General features: G+C 43.7%; 1 protein-coding gene across 2 annotated transcripts in view; it reads right to left on the bottom strand.

Annotated features, from left to right (window-relative positions):
* Nucleotides 1–16987, bottom strand: part of LOC101913316 (vascular endothelial growth factor receptor kdr-like) — a 141987-nt gene that overhangs the window by 57042 nt on the left and 67958 nt on the right. For both annotated transcript variants that reach the window (XM_027784217.2, XM_027784218.2), the window contains exons 10-11: nucleotides 6182–6332; nucleotides 3115–3220 (exon numbers count right to left, since the gene is read on the bottom strand). In XM_027784217.2, coding sequence (XP_027640018.2) covers nucleotides 3115–3220; nucleotides 6182–6332 — 257 coding nt within the window. The remainder of the gene's footprint in view (nucleotides 1–3114; nucleotides 3221–6181; nucleotides 6333–16987) is intronic.

Here is a 16987-nt window from a genome sequence, read left to right as displayed (position 1 = left end):
TGGTAATTTCTGGGGTTTGTTCCCATATTCTTAGCAGCTCTAGAAAGTGAATGCAGTTTTTCGTCTGTTGCTGAACCAGCATGTATTGTCACAGTTCTTCAAGGGTGAACTCTAGGGATGCTGAGAAATCTTAGAGACAAGGTAAATTCTACCTTCTGCTTGGAGACTCCAGCTATCATTGGACAGGCTCAATTCACACAGGAAAAATAACCAATCTCCGCTAATCCCAGCTTCATAACACAGTCAATAAAAGCCACACTCGGTCAGACTCCAACATCTTTATTATTTCATCTGGCTAGTCAATGCAGATGAATTACTTGCTAGGACATGGTGGGAATGGATTGGGCTGTTTCCTGTCTATTCCATTTCTGGTGGGAATAATGACTGATAAAACACAAGGAAAAGCTTGAAGACTCTGAGTTTTCATCAGTGTCTTCTTTTGAATTATATTCTATTATCTAAAGACGCCACATAACACAGATAGCCTTGGACTTTAGGAGGGGGGAAGGAGAGGAATTGTCTGCTAATGTAAGCAGGGAGACAAAGTGCTGAAACCTGAGATTCATAAAATCTACTTTTATTAATTTGAATAAATCTTAATCAGGACATAAAAATCATTAGGAAACGCCTCAGCATGCATTTTCAACCAGTGGATCAGCAGGAGATTAAAATAATGAATATACTATAAACTGTAAAATTATGTGGCTTGTAAAAAAGTATTTTTATGAAACTTTAATACCAAAATATGTAAAAGCTTAACTTAAAGGGTTGTAGGCTGAGCTTTTGAATATGTCTAAAAAATGAACACTTCAGGGTGCCTGGAGTCTATAGGCAGAGCAGAGATGTCTGCGCAGGGCAGAGCAGAGGTGGCTGTGCAGGACAGAGCAGAGGTGGCTGTGCAGGGCACAGTGACGGGGCAGCCTCAGAGTCGTTTCTGGTACTAATGTGTGAGCAGCAGCAAAGCTCTTAGGGAGCAAGAGGAGTCCTGAGGGCTGCGCGGGGGCCTTGTACTGAGGTTCCCTCATGGTCCTCATTTCCACTAAGCAGTTGCACGCCCCTTCTCCTAGCCCTCTAGTGCCCACCACGTCTTACAGGCAGGAAACTCAGGCACATGGTGGTGTCCGGACTGACCTGTGGGTAGGTGCTGGGGAGTTCTCTGTGGGAGCGGAGCACTATTTCTCCTCTGACTGCTGTACCTGGAGATCACTGCACCTTTTCTTTCTAGGGGAATTAAGTGATAGGGGAAAGCTGGGAAGTCCAGTCCCTAATCCTGCATCAACATAGACTGAGGATGAGTTTGGACTGCCCCGCTGCATCCCGGAGCTCTGTGGCGCTCCTGAACCACCACATTCAGAGGCTGCAGCCAGATCCCTTCCTAAGCCCACTAGCAGGCTAAAATTTCACCCAGTTACATATTTGCCTCAGCAAAACTCTTAAAAGAAGAAATGGGAGTGGTGTACATATACATAAAACAAAGAAAAAGGGTTACAATGTTATGTTGTTGAGGTGCGTCACTATCCTATATGTGGGACAATTCAGCAATTAACAGGTATTTTTTGTCACAGCAATTGTGAAACCCTTCACTTTTGTATGGGGGACTAACATAACTTTAAGACCGATTATCAGGTGTAAACTAAGGTCTTGGACGCCAGATTGTATATTTAGACAGACTGTCTACAATGGAGAGAAACAGTAGCCATGAGAGCTGCAAAAATCTTGTCAGTCCATGCAGCAACTGAAAATCCTTAGAAAAGGAAGAAACTTGTAAGTACATGTCACCAACCCCAGTTTTTTACAAGTAATTAGCACCTTGTAGGTAGTTGCTTTTACCCAAGCTCTAAAATTATTAGAGAATACATTAAAAGCAGAGCTTAAGGGGCACTATGCCATCTAAATAAACCCAATTTATAAATATCTTCCAGCAAGGGGAAAACTCAGGAATGAGATGTGAACACTGATTTTCTCCTTCCCAGCCCAACTTCCATGTTTTCGGAGCTCTGCTTTAGATTATGTTTAGAGCTGGAAAGTCTCCATGAGAAAGAGCAGATGGCTAAGGCAGCAATCCTGCCAGATGCTGATTTAGTCTGGACCCTATCCAGAAGGGCACTTTAGCTTCGTGCTTAACTTTAAGCATGGGAGTAGCCCAAGAATCATCGTATGCTTAAAGGTGTGCCATGATACAAACTGCAGCATTCAGCACCTTGCAGGATTAGGCACTAAACTATCTGGAGCATCCACCTCAAAACTTGTAGCAGTAAAACCACTCCTAAAGCCACAAACCTCTACAAGTCCAAGAGGGGCAAAACAACTGCCTGAGCCAGACCACAGCATCTTCTCCAAGGCAGAGCCAGAAGTCTGGGAATCTACCGCAGAACAGCTGCAGCAGTTTCTCAAGGATTAGCATGGATGCGTGTAAACAGTATCAGTCAGTACCACCACAGGTACCTGGGAGGCATTTAACAGATAATTCATGGCTGGGATCTTTGCAGTTCACTCAGGAAGCAGCTCCCAGTGCTGTTTGGAAGTGGAAGCAGGCAGGGAAGTGTAGAAGGAAGGAGGTCTTCACATCTTCATTGTCGTGCTAACAAGGTTGGCAACCCAAATGGGTAAAGAAATGTTGACAACTCCAGCTGAAACAGGCAGGTACTGCAGGCACGTACACATGGAAAATCAGGCCAGCTATCTCTGGCCACCGTAGGCCTCTTAAATTACAGAGCTGTTTAACCTGGCAAGGTTGGCCAGTACGAAGTGCTCTCTAAGTATTAAGCATTTTAATGAACTCAGAGTCCTTATCAGTTGTGAGCACTTCACAGGACCCCTCTTGCACTGAACCAGTCTTACACTTTCTCAAGGCTGAGTGAGACAGAGAGGTTTTTGACCCACGAGTCTTTGGAGAGTTTTAAACAGGCTATGTGACATCATTGCCAGGATCCCGGCTTTTATAAACAGCAGCGATCTGAAAATGATCCCAGGGCTGTGGAATTTAAAGCATGCTAACAACCCAGAGCAGCTTGGGAACTGCCTGGAGAGAGCTCCGTGTGAGCACAACATCCCCTCCATAAAGCCCACTGCTATTCCATGACATCATTGCTCAGATTTTCATCAGACACATACCTTTGTTTTATTGCCCTGCTTCCTGGTTATGTTTTCAATGCTTCTGATCTTGTTGCCTATGACCGTGTTCTCCTGAACCACCATTTTTGGCCCACTGGGGTTGCACCTGGAGGTAGAAAAGCAAAGGTGTTCAAAAACCCAACTCACTGCAGATAACCCAGAGAGGCATTATTGAAGAGAGAGAATGTCATTCTTAGATAGTAGCCTTAGGTCTTAAAAGCTCCTAAAAGCTATTGCTCCTGGAGATTGTTACCTCTTGATGAAACTACTGTATTTCTTCATTGCAACATTTCAAAATTATTTGTGAAGCACCTTGACAGAGGTAGACAAAGATCAGTATATGACCAGCAAGGAAACCCCCCAACTTTCTGAAGACTGAAAATAGAAAATACTGGACAGCCAACTAAATCATGTGAGTTTAATCTGGCTAATATGAGTTATACTCCAACTCAATGTAGTTTTGGCTTTTCCAGTGCTCTTTTAGCACTTGCAGTACATTTCAAAATTCGAAATACGAGTCATTCCAAACTGGGGAGGTGGATGTTGCTGAGCGTGTCTGCCTATCTGCTCAGCTTTCCAATATGAAGTGCAGGCTGAGGGATTAGAATGGATAAATACTGGGATAATGGTAGTGGAAGGCTCTTTAATATTACCTATTCCCCAGAAGACAGCCATATCTTAGTCAGTTATCAATCTTTACTTTTGAATTATGGGCAAAGAGCAGTGTATGTAGCAGAAACGTCTATCTGCACATCCAAGGCAAATGGCTTTTCTATCTTCTTTAACTGCAACGCTTGGAATAAATGAGCAGAGACACTGGCCTTCTCATGCTTAGGAGCACAAAGGCTTCAGCGAGGCTGGAGCTGCAGGCATCCTGGCTGAGGGCGCTGCCAGCTGTGCAACTCAAGGAAGCCTTTCATTTTAACGCTGCCAGTTCAGCCCCAGCCCAGTATGGCTAGGTGTTAGAAACTGGGACTCCATTAAGGCAAGTTAGTGAAGTCAGTTCAGTTCCCCAGCTGGCTGCAATTGCACCTTGCACAAGTCATCACAGTGCACAACAGGGAAGTGTCCTTATTGCCTGTTGTGCCTCAGCAGAGGCACCGCGCTCCCCACGGCTGGTCCCAATGGCCTCCAAGCCCACTGTACCAGATTAGGGTTATAGGAGCTAAAATTAATATGGACTGCTATAGGTGATGACCCAAGGGCTGATTCTGCAGAAAACTGATCGTAATCGAGGCATGCCTTTACCAAATCTGCACAAGCTGCACGGGTAACACCCTGGGTCAAGGGAGGGTTTATAGCTCTCAAAAGAGCCTAATTAGAAGATGTCTTGAGTGACTTCCTGCAAGGCACAATTCTGTCTTGAGGATGAAGGGAAAAAAATTCAAAGGAAGCAAATCACATCACAGCTATAAGGAACAATGGCAGCATTCGGGGATTCAAAGTGCACTAGTGAGGAGGGGGGAGAGAAAGAGAGAGAGAGAGGAAGTGAGACAACAGAAGGAAATAGGGTCTGTGTCATTTCCCACAGGAATCCTCCTCCAGCTTCTGCTGGAAAAAGATAAGGCTGCCCCGGAGGCCAGAAGAGGTAGACGCCACTCTGCAATTGTATTTAAATTGATAAGATCAGAGAGTCAGAGCTGGAACAAGGGTTATATGAGGTCTTTTGCCACCAGGTCACTGGTTCGAATCTGGCTCGATTTGGCATTCATGACCAATTCTCTCTCCCTAGACAGAAAGGTCTGGAAAAGTTTTCAAGTCATCTCTGTGGCTTTCCTACAGAATGCATAACCTATTTCCTTATGGTGTTTGCATTCTGCTCTTGTGGACGCCTCTGAAGAGGCAGGTTATGTGCCTTCTGCCAACCTGCAATGCCAACAGCCCTACCTAAGACTACAAATCTCTGATGTTTTATTCCCGCAGAAGCAATGTAACTACCTAAATGAGATAATGGGCTACGTCCCTTGTGGAGGGACACAAGGTGACTTTTTAGACCCACCTGGGACTAGCTCACCTAACATCACTGCAACTGCTGCAGCAGAGAACCTGAGAAAGGAGCTTCGTTCTCTCTCGTTTTTCCCTGACTCATGGCTTGCCATTCACAGTGTTTGGAAAAGCATTGAAATCGTGAGAAAGTAAGGAGCCATCCAGCAATTTTCTCTTGCTCCCTAGACCTGCCTTCATTTTTTATGGATGGAAAACCTGACTTCATCCCTCTCACTGCAGAGAAGAGTTGAAGTGCAGTCAGAATTGTTATACATGGCTCCTGTATGTCCCTGGGGCTACTGGGGGAAGCGTTCAGACCTCAGCCGTGACCTCTTTCTATAGATTACTCAGCTCATATAACAGCAGGAGCAAAGTAAATATCTACTTGTATAAGGTAAATCTCAAAAGGCATTTTGTATTTTAACTTCTCTCATTCCTCTCTGGCAGTTTTGACCCAGTGACTTGCTCCTGTGTCTTCACAGCTCAGGCTACCTCCAGACTTCAGCAAAGGAGGGCACTCAGTAAGGTGTGAAGGCTTGGGTACCTCTTCCAGCTTCTGCAACACAGATGCTGCCGCAGAAGCCCATGCTCAGCATGCACTAGTGAAGGCAGCCCTTATGCAGTGGCATAAATTCCATATGCCAACCAAATGGAGACAAGCCTTTAGCAGGTCTGTCTGACAATAGGTCTTACAGGGGGAAAAAGTGTGTTACCTCTACACAGAAAACACCTATCTGTTTTTCCTCTGTCAGCCATGTAGGCTGCATCCAAGAGGTATGAGAAAAGATCTTGGTAAGTCAGAGGGGCATTGCTGGTCAAGGTAAAGAAAATTCAAGTCTGATGTTTAGTCACTTCAGACTTGCTTGACACACACATTCCTGATAACATAGAAGGTGCTTGTAACTCCGAGAAGATCATAGACAATTATGTGTCTGCAGGGTTCATAACCCTTGAGATCTGAAGTGGGGAATCACTGCTTGTGATTTTTAACTAAGATAAATAAGAGATACTGGAAAGAAAAACTGACTTGAAACTGCCAAACCATTTTGCAACCTGTTCACCTGTAGGAATGCCCACTTACAGCACGTCTGTGAGGTTGCAGGGCTGCCACTTCCACGTGATCTTTGGGTCAGGATTCCCAGTTACAGTGCACTGGATTTTGTGCTGGCTTCTTAATTCCACCTGCTCAATCTTACCAAAATCAGTTTCCTTTTCATAGATTTTGGGTCTCTCTAAAGAAAAAGAAAACAACAACAACAAAAAGCAAATGAGCAAATTTACATCCATGGTCTTGGCCCTGGTCCTGTTTCTGTCAAAGCGTTTGAGACTTTTTGCTGTGAACACTAAGTGATGATTTAGTGAGGCTGCTGAACTCGTGGGGAAATTACCAGCAGTACTGAAAGTATACATTTGCAGGAACATGGGTATTAGTTGTGGTGTTTCAGAAAATACACTAAAATGCTACCACATTCATCCTAATTGCTTTCAAATGTTGCCGTGGGCCTGCTGTACTTCTGGCAGATTTATACCATGAAATGTCTATTGGTCAGGGACTGCCGGATCAGGCTGTTAGTCTATGCACTGTGGCCAAAATCGCATTTGACTTCTGATGTCACCTCCTGAGAGGAACCTTATCAAACAGCTGCTGTTCTGCAAGATTGTTACGATTGTGCAGGTTCTCTCCAAGGTTTTGGAAAAGAAGTCTATTTGATCTGAAACCTTTGCTTTCCTTTTCTGTTTATGTGTAACATGCACTGCACGAAGGGGCGAAGCAAGCAAGGAAGAAGTGGCAGGGAGAAAACACTTGCAGAGTGGCGCCAAGAAATTCTCACCAACAGCAAAACCATTAAGAATGTCACTGAATTATTCACATCTGGAGGGGTTGCAAGATCACACCCTTGGACTGGAAATCTCTCAAGAACAAACTTTTGTGTGACACTCTCAGGGCTGCTTGTTGCCAGCAGGAAAGAAATGCTTTGTCCCATCTACTTCCAGCTCCCACGGGAACATGCAAAAATGAGAAATAATGCTAAAAAATCCCCAAAGTGAACTGAACTTTTCCTAACCTCAGAGAGGGTGGGTTTGAGTTTGGGGTGAAAACACAGGCTCTTCCCTTATGTAGACAGCTCTGCCCATCCCTAGCCATATCTCTTTGTCTACTTCTCATAACAGGAAATCAAACAGATTTATTGGTCGGGGTCCCTCTGTGGAACACCTCTGTGCAGCCAAGTGTGGCTGCTTTACACTGAGGGCTTTTGACAAGTTGGGAAGTGAATGTAGATTAGATTTCTATTTTTCGGGTTAACTTATTTTTTCTGCTGTCAAGGAGGCCCCAGATATGTAAATATGAGCTACTGCCCACCTCATCAATCTTGAGCCCTTTCCCTCTTTTTTTTAATAGCTTTTTTTCCCTTCCAGCCCTCTACTCTTACAAAAGGACTGACCAGACTGAGCCGTGTCTTGGTGAGCCCTTGCTTTCCATTTCTCATGGCTGCCATGTCAGACTCTGAAAGATCTTCTGACCTCATCATTGCCTGAAAGTACATGAGCATTTCCTTCTCCATCATGTGAAATGAGGTTTGACTGTAGTTGGTTCAACTATAGCTCCCATGCTATTGTAAAGAATCAGCTGCTTTAAATAACCTTCATTAGGTCCTGATTGATGTTTCACTTGAAAAACCCAAATAACAGTCCTTGTTTGGTTTTACTCTTTGTTCCCTTTTGCTTTTTTGGTCCCCTTTGGTTGAGTCTTCTTTCCCTGTCTGCCTGCAGATGATGTTCTACCAGGCTCCAAAAGTCCACTCCTCACTCCATTTCCCTTCAGACAGGGAGAGCGTTTGCCTTTTTGTGAAGGAGAAGATGGAGAAGGGAGCAGACGGGAGAGTACTTCAGACTCTGGTTAGGGTCTGTCAGACTCAGGTCCTCACCTGTAGCATGGACACAGGGTTTCCTGCACCACATCGCTCTGGGTGATGCAATGTGCTGCTGATCAAATGCTTTGAGATTTGTGAACAAGTCACAGGACAAATTATTGGGACTAATGTTGAATTTCCTTGTACCTGGCATCTCATTTCCCATCAGTACATTATTTCTGATCATAAAAAATAATTTTATAAAACTCCTCAGAGAGAGAAGCACGTTTTTCATTATCTCAGACATTTTTCTTTTCAGTCTCAAATCCTGTGTGCAGCATGTCTGGACTGACCTCAAAAGTGTTATTTTCCACTTGGAGAAAAAGTCTCGTAAGTTCAGTGTGAAAGGTCACTCAAGTGTTATGTGAAAGGCTATTCAAGTGTTATGTTTTCTGGGCTGTAAGAGCAAAGCTTTACACACTTTGGGGGGAGACAGTATGTTTGTGTGTTTTTTTTGTGTGAAAGAGTATGGGGGGACAAGGTTTGATTACAATCTTTTAATATTAGGAGATTTTTCTATACTCTGGTGAAATGATGAACATGTTGATTGTCGTTTGAATAATCCTTCTAAAAAAGAAATAATAATTTTAACTTGATCTAATTCAAATAAGAATATACATAAGTGATGAATGAATTCTTAATTCCACAATTACTTTACTGCATGGAACTGTTAAATACTACTTGAGACCTAAAATGAGCCAAAATGATTCATCAATTGAAATAATTATTATTTATGAGGCTTAAGCAATTATTTCCTTAAAATTTGAGGGGCTGGCTGAAAATGCCTCCCCATCATTTCTTTCACAGTGCCTTATAACGTAGTTAGTGTGGGGTCATAGCTAATTATGGCCATGACACTCAGAAATTGAAGTAATTTTATAAGCGTCTCTTTTCCCTGCAAAGGTTGTAAAGGTGCTAAGTGTCATTCTGGAAATGACTGTGTGGGGACGAGGCCCTTCCACAATTTGATTGCTGCTGGGTCACATCCTATTTACAGATGTTGCCTCTATCAGTGATGGAAACAAGTTAACTGGGTTCTGTGGTGGGTACTGGCCTTTGACATTTGCTCAGGCTATAGCTAGCTGGCTTAGTGGGCTGGCATCCTGCGAAAAGGCTCTCCGCATTAGCATGGTGAGGAGTTTTTAGCCTAAAGCCAGTGTTTATCTAAGGTACACCTAGAAGAGTATTTCTCAGATAACTCTCTCCCTCCTCCAAACACTGCTTTGCTTTCTCTTTCATGTTTGCTTACTAAGCAGCACGGTGGATTATGCGCAAACTCCTCGTTTATCTTCACTCCTGCTTAGGTATGGGGGAAGGCTTGGGGTGCAAATCCATGTGTAAGCACTGCCAAAATCCAAGTACATTTCTGGTTGCTCCTTAAATTAAACATCTACACTGTGAATTTCATCAATGCACACACATTTTTATATGTATTGCTGTTTTTTAAACATGCAATTAAAAAAAAAAAAAAAGCTGTTGGGAATGGGGAGCTTTTGCAGGTGTTGGGCTACTGGCAGTACAGAAGTTGAGCAAACAAGCAAGCTGCCTCTGCACAGACCCTGCAGTGCACCTTGCCTCCTCCAGCAAGTGCAGCACAGAGTCCTCCTTTCTCCTTGAAACTCTGCAACAGCACCCTATGCTACCCTCACTGAACACCTTCCTATGGAGCCTTGCCCCCCAGCCAGCAGTCCTGCCTACCCCACCGTAGTGCTGGACTGCTAGAGCAGATCTTTAAATGCACTTCATTCCTGACCAGAAGTATCCTTCGCTATCCCGCTTCTTCCTTCCCACTACCCCCCCGCCCCAGATCTACCTGCTTACGTTCAGCCTCTGCCTCCCATCCCTTGGCCATTGCCCTCCCCAGGCTGAGTTTCCTCAAGCAGAAGCCAAACAAACCTTAAAAGCTTTCTCGTCTCTGGCTGCATGTGGAACACGCAGTGTTCAGATGGCTTTAAATGTATTGAAATAAATGGGTTTTCGTCCTCTCTGGCTTGAAGTGTGATTGTATCCCCAACTCGCTTTGCAGAGGTGCAATTGCTGGTGTGAGAGCTGACCTGAATAACTAAAGACTTTGCTGTTGCTGCACTGTGAAATGCAATCAAAAAGCAGTTCTGCTTACTGTAAGTTTCAAATTGATCAGCATTATGTAAATCTCACCTTACTTACTAGTGTTATCTTTAGTTTGTGGCATTAGGAGCAAATGATACGTACAAGTATTAGGACATTAACCCTCTGGTGTTATACCTTCTGCAAGGGACAATTCTAGCTGTAAATTCATTGCAGATGTTATTACGGGGTTGCACACTTGTCAGCCAAAGGAGCATCCAAATATAAAGGGCAGCAGATAGAAATTTTCTGTTCTGATTTCAGCTGATACAGAGTTATTTTTTATTCTCAGTAGCTGGTACAATGCTGTGTCTTGGATTTAGTATGAGAATAATGTTGATAACACACCGATGTCTTTAGTTGTTGCTAAAGTAAATTTTATACTAAATCAAGGGCTTTTCAGTTTCTCAGGCTCTTCCAGCCAGAAGGCTGGAGGGACACAAGAAACTGGGAAGGGACAGAGCCAGGACAGCTGACCCAAACTAGGCATGGGATATTCCATACCATAGAACACCACATAAACCAGGGGGAGCTGGCCAGGGCCGATCACTGAGCGGGGACTGGCTGGGCATTGGTCAGCGGGTGGTGAACAGCTGTATTGTGCATCGCTTGTTGGGTTTTTTTCCATTCCCTGTGGATTTTATTCCTCTCCCCTTCTCTCTCCTTTTCATTACTATCATTATTATTTTTATTTCTATTATTAAATTGTTCTTATCTCAACCCTAGAGTTTTACGATTTTCCTGACTCTCATCCCCATCCCACTGGTGGAGGCGGAGTGAGCAAGTGGCTGCCTGGTACTTAGCTGCTAGCTGGGGTTAAACCACTACAGTTTCCCTGCCTTTTTCAGAGAAACTTTGCTTCGCTTTCAGTGACCTCTACCTGAACTGCTGTTTATGTACCTTCCCCACTACCATTTAAACTGGGTTTCAAAAAATCTTTTCACATTAAGCACATCATTAAAATAACAGAGTGGTCCAGTAAAGCATTTCCTCAATCTTATGTACTTTGCTGGACATGGGGCTTCATTAGAACTATTGATAGAGCGGCAACTTGTTTTTTATTTATCCATTCTGTTTCCAAAAATAATTTGCACTTTAGAGTCTTTCATCTGATGTTTGTGCAGTTCTTAATGGAAATGTAAGATCTGCAAGTTGAGCTGGGTGAATATTCCGCAGCTTGAGCTAGATGATTACTCTCTAAGGTACATAGGAAACTCATTAATGCAAGTTTGGACTAGTCAAACAGTATGGGAAAAAGAGGATGACTTTTGCCCCAAAGTAAAACCAGTTTGTCTGTGTTTGGCTTACAAGTGATCTCTGTGATTTGGGGTGGGGGGTGTGGGGGTGTCTTCTTCTTTTTTTGTTAAAAGAAAGGAAAAAATGAGTTAAATGACCTGAAAACAAAACTTTTGTTTCAAGCTGAACAGAACATTGTGTTTGACCCTAGCTGATTTTGTCTGGGTGGTTTTCTTTGTTTCGTTGTGTTTGCTTTTTTGTTTTATTTTGTGCACATTGCACACAAGGCTGCTGTGAAGGGGGTGCATGGCATTGTCCCCACAGTACCTCTGAGGAAGCAGATGCCAAGATGAAATGAGTGGCCAAAATCACTCCGTGAGTCAATACCAGAGCCAGGAATAGAAGTAGGGTCACCGATTATTGGTTGCCTGCCTAATCTCTAGCGCACACACCCTGCTGCTCCATTGTAACCCACTGTTATGGGGTGGGAATGCCAGCAGGGTGGGAGCAAAGAGAAGAGAAACTGTGCAAATGGATACTGCATGAACAGATATTAAGAAAAATCAGAAGGCACTTGACGTACCCTACAGGGAATTTTGTTGTTAAAATGGCAGTGCAGCTTGGTTTTGTCTTTTCTGACCTTGTACTGTCACTTTTGGACGTATCTATCTTCACCTTGTAGGAGGAAAGCTGTCTTTTCCCGTCTTATACCACCTTTCCCAGATCTGTCATTCAACCCCGAAGCAGCCAAACTTTGGGAAAACAAAAGGGTTTTCTCTTGTCTGTCTCTCCCCATCTTATTCTTTTGTAGCAAAACAGAGTTCAAAAGCAAACATGTAATGATGAACTGCTTAATTTTTAGCAGAGCAGGCAATTTTCTTGGATTTTTGTTGCTGCCCCCTTTGCCTGCTTTTCAAAAGAGAAAAACAACAGTTAATATACCTGCAGGCTTGGCTGAGAGACAGCATGGAAACCACATGCTGCCACTTTCTGACTTCCCCCCACCGCTCTGGTTTTTAAGGGCTGTCAGAGAGAGATTGCTGCTGCAAAGACGTGAGTTGAATGCTTCAGATTTTTCTGGCAAACTCCAGCAGGCCCCCACCTTCCTCTTCCTAAAATTGCTTTGGCTACTTCCAACAAAATGAAAATAGCTCATCTGACTTTTTCATTAGGGGCTCTCCTGGGAGTGCAGAGAGGCTGAGTAGAAGCTGGACTGCAGAGCTGCAAGAGTGTAGGGTTTGCATAATGTCAGTGAGAAAATTCTTCATAATTTGCTAATAATTAGTGTGCCGGAAAGACCCACTGCAGTCTGTTTGTGCCACCACATTTTTTCTTTTCTTTCATATATCTCCCAGAAAAAGCAGTTGTTTCTCTTCTGCCTGTGTCTGATAAATGAGACCTGAAGGGTAGACTGGAGCGCTGTATCTCTTCGCCCTTGCTCTTCCCAGCTGTGTGTCCTGCCCACCCAACACACTGGCCACAGCTGTTGCTGCCAGCACCCAGGAGGAAAACGAAGCAACAGGCCTGGGGAGGAACACATTGGAACAGGGGCTGGATGGAGACAAGCTGTGTTTTATTTTGGTGTTTCTGGTTTGCTTGGCTGGCCCAAGAGGTGGAAAATTAGATTTTCTATTCTGACTTTTCCTGAATGGGTCATCCTCCAAGGAGCTACGCAGGAGATGGATCTGATACACAAAGGAAAAGCAGTCCTGGCAGGATACTGAAGCATGCAGAAAAGGTGAAGGTAGATTGTTTTACGTAGCCCTGCTTCGTGTATCTGGCTCAGTCCTTTAACCAAAATATCAGTTGGGTTGAGCTAACAATCCAAAGAAATTGCTGTTTCTCACAATGCAGCTGTGTCCAACTCGGAGATTTCAGTGGCCCTTCCATGCACAAAAGACTGCGAGAGTCTCCCCCTCTGTCTTCACATGGCTTTAACTGGGATCCGTCACTCTAAGAGCTCTTTTTCTCTGAACTGGCATAGCCCACATGTATTAACTTCATCCTGAAGGCTCATTTCCCTCTTCAGACTATTTCTGGGTCTGGTTGAGGTGATGGTGTATTGTTCACATGGATCACCACATATTTATTAACTTTTATGGAGCTCACTGGGGACTCCTTTGATGTCAACTCATCCCTTGCAAGCCAAAGTAGGTCAGGCACAGAACTCCCTTTGCCTTTGATTTTAAACCAAATATGAAGAGCTGGCCTGACTACAGAGTAGGGCAACACATGTATCGTTAAGTGCTCTGGAGCTAATTCTTCCTAGTAACATCGAGATACAGCCAGTCACCTTGCTGACATAACAAGGAGCACATGGCAATGCACACGTGAATTCTCCATGCACCCCTTTTATTCCAATCCTTGCCCAGGAGAGAGGGAATTCATAAGGAGCCTGTGAATTACTGCTGCTTATGGTAGAGGCTATTTCTAGCACTTAATCCTGCATTTCTTATAGATACAACACAAGAGCTTGGGGGATCAAGGACTGTACGAGGGAATGTAATTTCAATTGACTAGAGCAGCTGGAACCCAAAGCAATATTTGCTGGAAGAGCCTTGAGGGAGCACAGGAGAGGAACTTTGGGACAAAGAAGAAAGGCAAAGTGGTGAAGGAGGTTATTCATGCCAGTTTTGAATTAACTTATGCTTCAATACAATTTTCACTCACAATGTAGTGGTCAGAGCATGCTGACTGCTCCATAAGGGCTCAGCAAGAACCCTGATACATGCAGATGACTTGTACAAGGGTGAGAATGAAATCCAGCCTGTTTGCCCATAAATAGATTTGAGGTTTTGTGTTTATGTTTTGTTCTGAAACTGCTTTGCACTCCAGCCCAGAATAACTTTTCTCCCACATTTCTCCTTCTTGGCTGGCTCAGATGTGCAGCCACCAGCTGTTTGCTAGGATTGTTCCTTCTCCTTGCTCCCTCCCCTCCAAATTCTTCAGGACATTATTTTCTTGAAGCTTTTCTCAATAAGAATTTAATCAAACAAAACAAAAACACAGCAACCTGCTGCTTCTTGGACAGTGTTTGATGTGTAAATATGTAAAGAAGGAGTGTTTTGAAAATGCAATCAGCTACCTCCTGGGGACTTGAGTCCTACAATGAGCCAAGGTGACTACACAAGGGAGATATGTGCTCCTGCAAGATTAAATTCCAGCTGCAGTGGGAGCACGGGTGACCAGAGGCACAGCTAAGCCACTGCTTAAAGAAACATTTTTTGAATAGCAGCATGATTCTCCTCCAGGCCAGGCAGCATGCTCCTTCCTGCATATTGTCACCAGGTCCTCGCCTCGGGCCGGCATTGCTATCAGTTCCCACCCTGCAGCTCTGGGAGTTGTTTGCCAGTTTTGCTCCTTCTTGCCTCTGTGAAGCTGAGACAGTTGCTACCTCTGCACGCTGCAGATACTCACCGGTGTTACGGCCATATCAAACTTTGGGGGGAAACAGTTCCTAATATTTTGCTCATTTCTACGGACTGAAATACTTTGCACATGCAGCATATGTTTTATGTCAGAGCTACTGTGATTGCTACCAATTAATTGCACAGGAGGTGACTCCAAGGAAAGGCTGCAGCAGTGCTGGTCTTCTAGCAGGGCAGGACATACACTGCGTATCAGCTCCTGTCCTGCAGGGCTCAAGCAGATGACTTCTTATCTTGTTCTCATCCTGCTTAAAGGATTCTCTTCTGCTGCCATTACTAATGAATAAAACACGCTGCAAAAATTAATATAGTGCAGTTTGATGAATGAGTCCTGCTGCTGTTTATACTTTGTTTGTGAACAACAATTCACAACACCATTAACTTTAAACTTCCTCTACACCTAGTTCAAATTTGCAGTCGATGGGTTTTTCACAGCATGCTGCCTGCTGGTTGTACGGTGATGCTCAGGAGCATTAATGATGTATTGTTTTGAAGAGACTCACAGGAGAGGGGGCTGTGTGCTTACTTGTAATTTCTTCAACGCAGTGTCCCCTTGCAGCATTTTCAAATGCCATTTATCTTCTCATTCAAAAGTCTATTTAAATAATTTTCCATCTTTAATAGTATAGATCAGAACTCACTTTCACAGATGCAGCTCTGATATTTGAAAGACTGGCCCTGGCTTTTGGGAAGCAATGCTGTTACTCAAAAAGAAATGTTACTGCTCCGTAATAGGGAGCTGGTACATGGTTATGTACTCAGCACGAGGCTTATCAGGTGCTGAATTGCTGCAGGCTCCGCTTTCAGACATGATGCAAAACTGATGCTCCTGCCACTGTGTTCACTTGCAAGCCCAAGAGGATTTTTCCATCAAGTCTGCTAATCCCAGTGTTCAGATTCCAGCTTCAGTAATTGCAGACTGCCTGTGGTTCTAAGCAGAGACATTAATCATACCTCCCAGCTCAGAGGTGGTTGTGTTTCAGTGGTGGGCATGGTAATCCCTGCATAAAACAGCTAGAAAATGTTTTGGTCTCCTTCTCCATGTCTTAAGTGTCTGCTGAAACTCCAAGCAATTTATCTATTCAGGTGTGATACCAGGATATCAGTCATGATGACTGGAAAGAAAGTGTCAGGTTATTTGTTGAGGAGTTAAGGGAAAAATTCAAATCTGCATTCAGTTTGGAGCTTCAGATTTTTTTCTGAAAGTAAAGCAAATGATGCCCAGATCTGAAAAAGCAGTCCCTTTAACTGAAAGCACAAGAAAAAAGGCAATTTGCTGCTGCCGGATAAGCCTCAGGAGCAAAATTTGCCTTTTTTGGTCTCTACCCACATGCATCTCAACAAAATGACCCTTTCCTTGGGCTGAGTGCTTCACATACAGCGCATCGGGTCAGTGCTGCAGAGAAGAGCCTGGCAAAAGCAAGAAAGATTTCCTAGGTGTTTTGTTCAGTCCTGTCTACAATCAAGGCAAAAATACCCTCATTCTCTGCAGCCATTAGCTTACAAACATTGGTGCTCTTTGCCAGGTATTTTCCTTTGCTTGCTGTCATTTCTGGGGTGACTTGCTTTTACCAGAAAAGAAACGCTTGCTGTTCAATTTTCCAGCGGTTCACCATGCACCACCTCCAGTCAGTAACATTCCTGCAGCCGCTGGACTTTGCAGACTCTTGAGAAATGGTGGTTTTGCAATTAAATAATTATTCCTGATTGAAGTCTTTGTTGGGCTGATGTCTCCAAATGGCTAACAATGAGCACCATGCTAGGCATGCACTGTGTGTGAGACAGAATACCACACACTTGAACATACAATAAAGATGAAAGGCTTGTACTGTAGTCAAGAGCATGGGATGGTTTAATCCTGAAATAGCATCTTGCTGATACAAACAAGGTCTGTTTGTTTTTTATATGCCTATTTGGGGAACGGCTGCTCTTCAAGTAAACATTCTCTTTTGCATGCAAACACCAGTATTTACCTTGACAAGATAGTTTATTATCGTTCTTAATTTTCTCTTCCTTTGAATATTTCCGTTCTTTTAACAAGACAGCAAAACCATTGTATGGATAAACAATCTCAAGTGAACAAATTACTGCAGTTTAACACATTTCTCCTCATCAGCTGAGCTGCAGTACCTGACCATAAGCATGTTCTTAGCTCTCTCCACTCCTAAATCACACATTAGGTTATGTAATGTTTAAGGTGCTTTA

This window comes from Falco peregrinus, chromosome 13 (genome assembly GCF_023634155.1).
Source record: "Falco peregrinus isolate bFalPer1 chromosome 13, bFalPer1.pri, whole genome shotgun sequence".
In the NCBI taxonomy this organism is placed as follows: Eukaryota; Metazoa; Chordata; class Aves; order Falconiformes; family Falconidae; genus Falco; species Falco peregrinus.
This window is presented reverse-complemented; position numbering and strand designations above follow the sequence as displayed.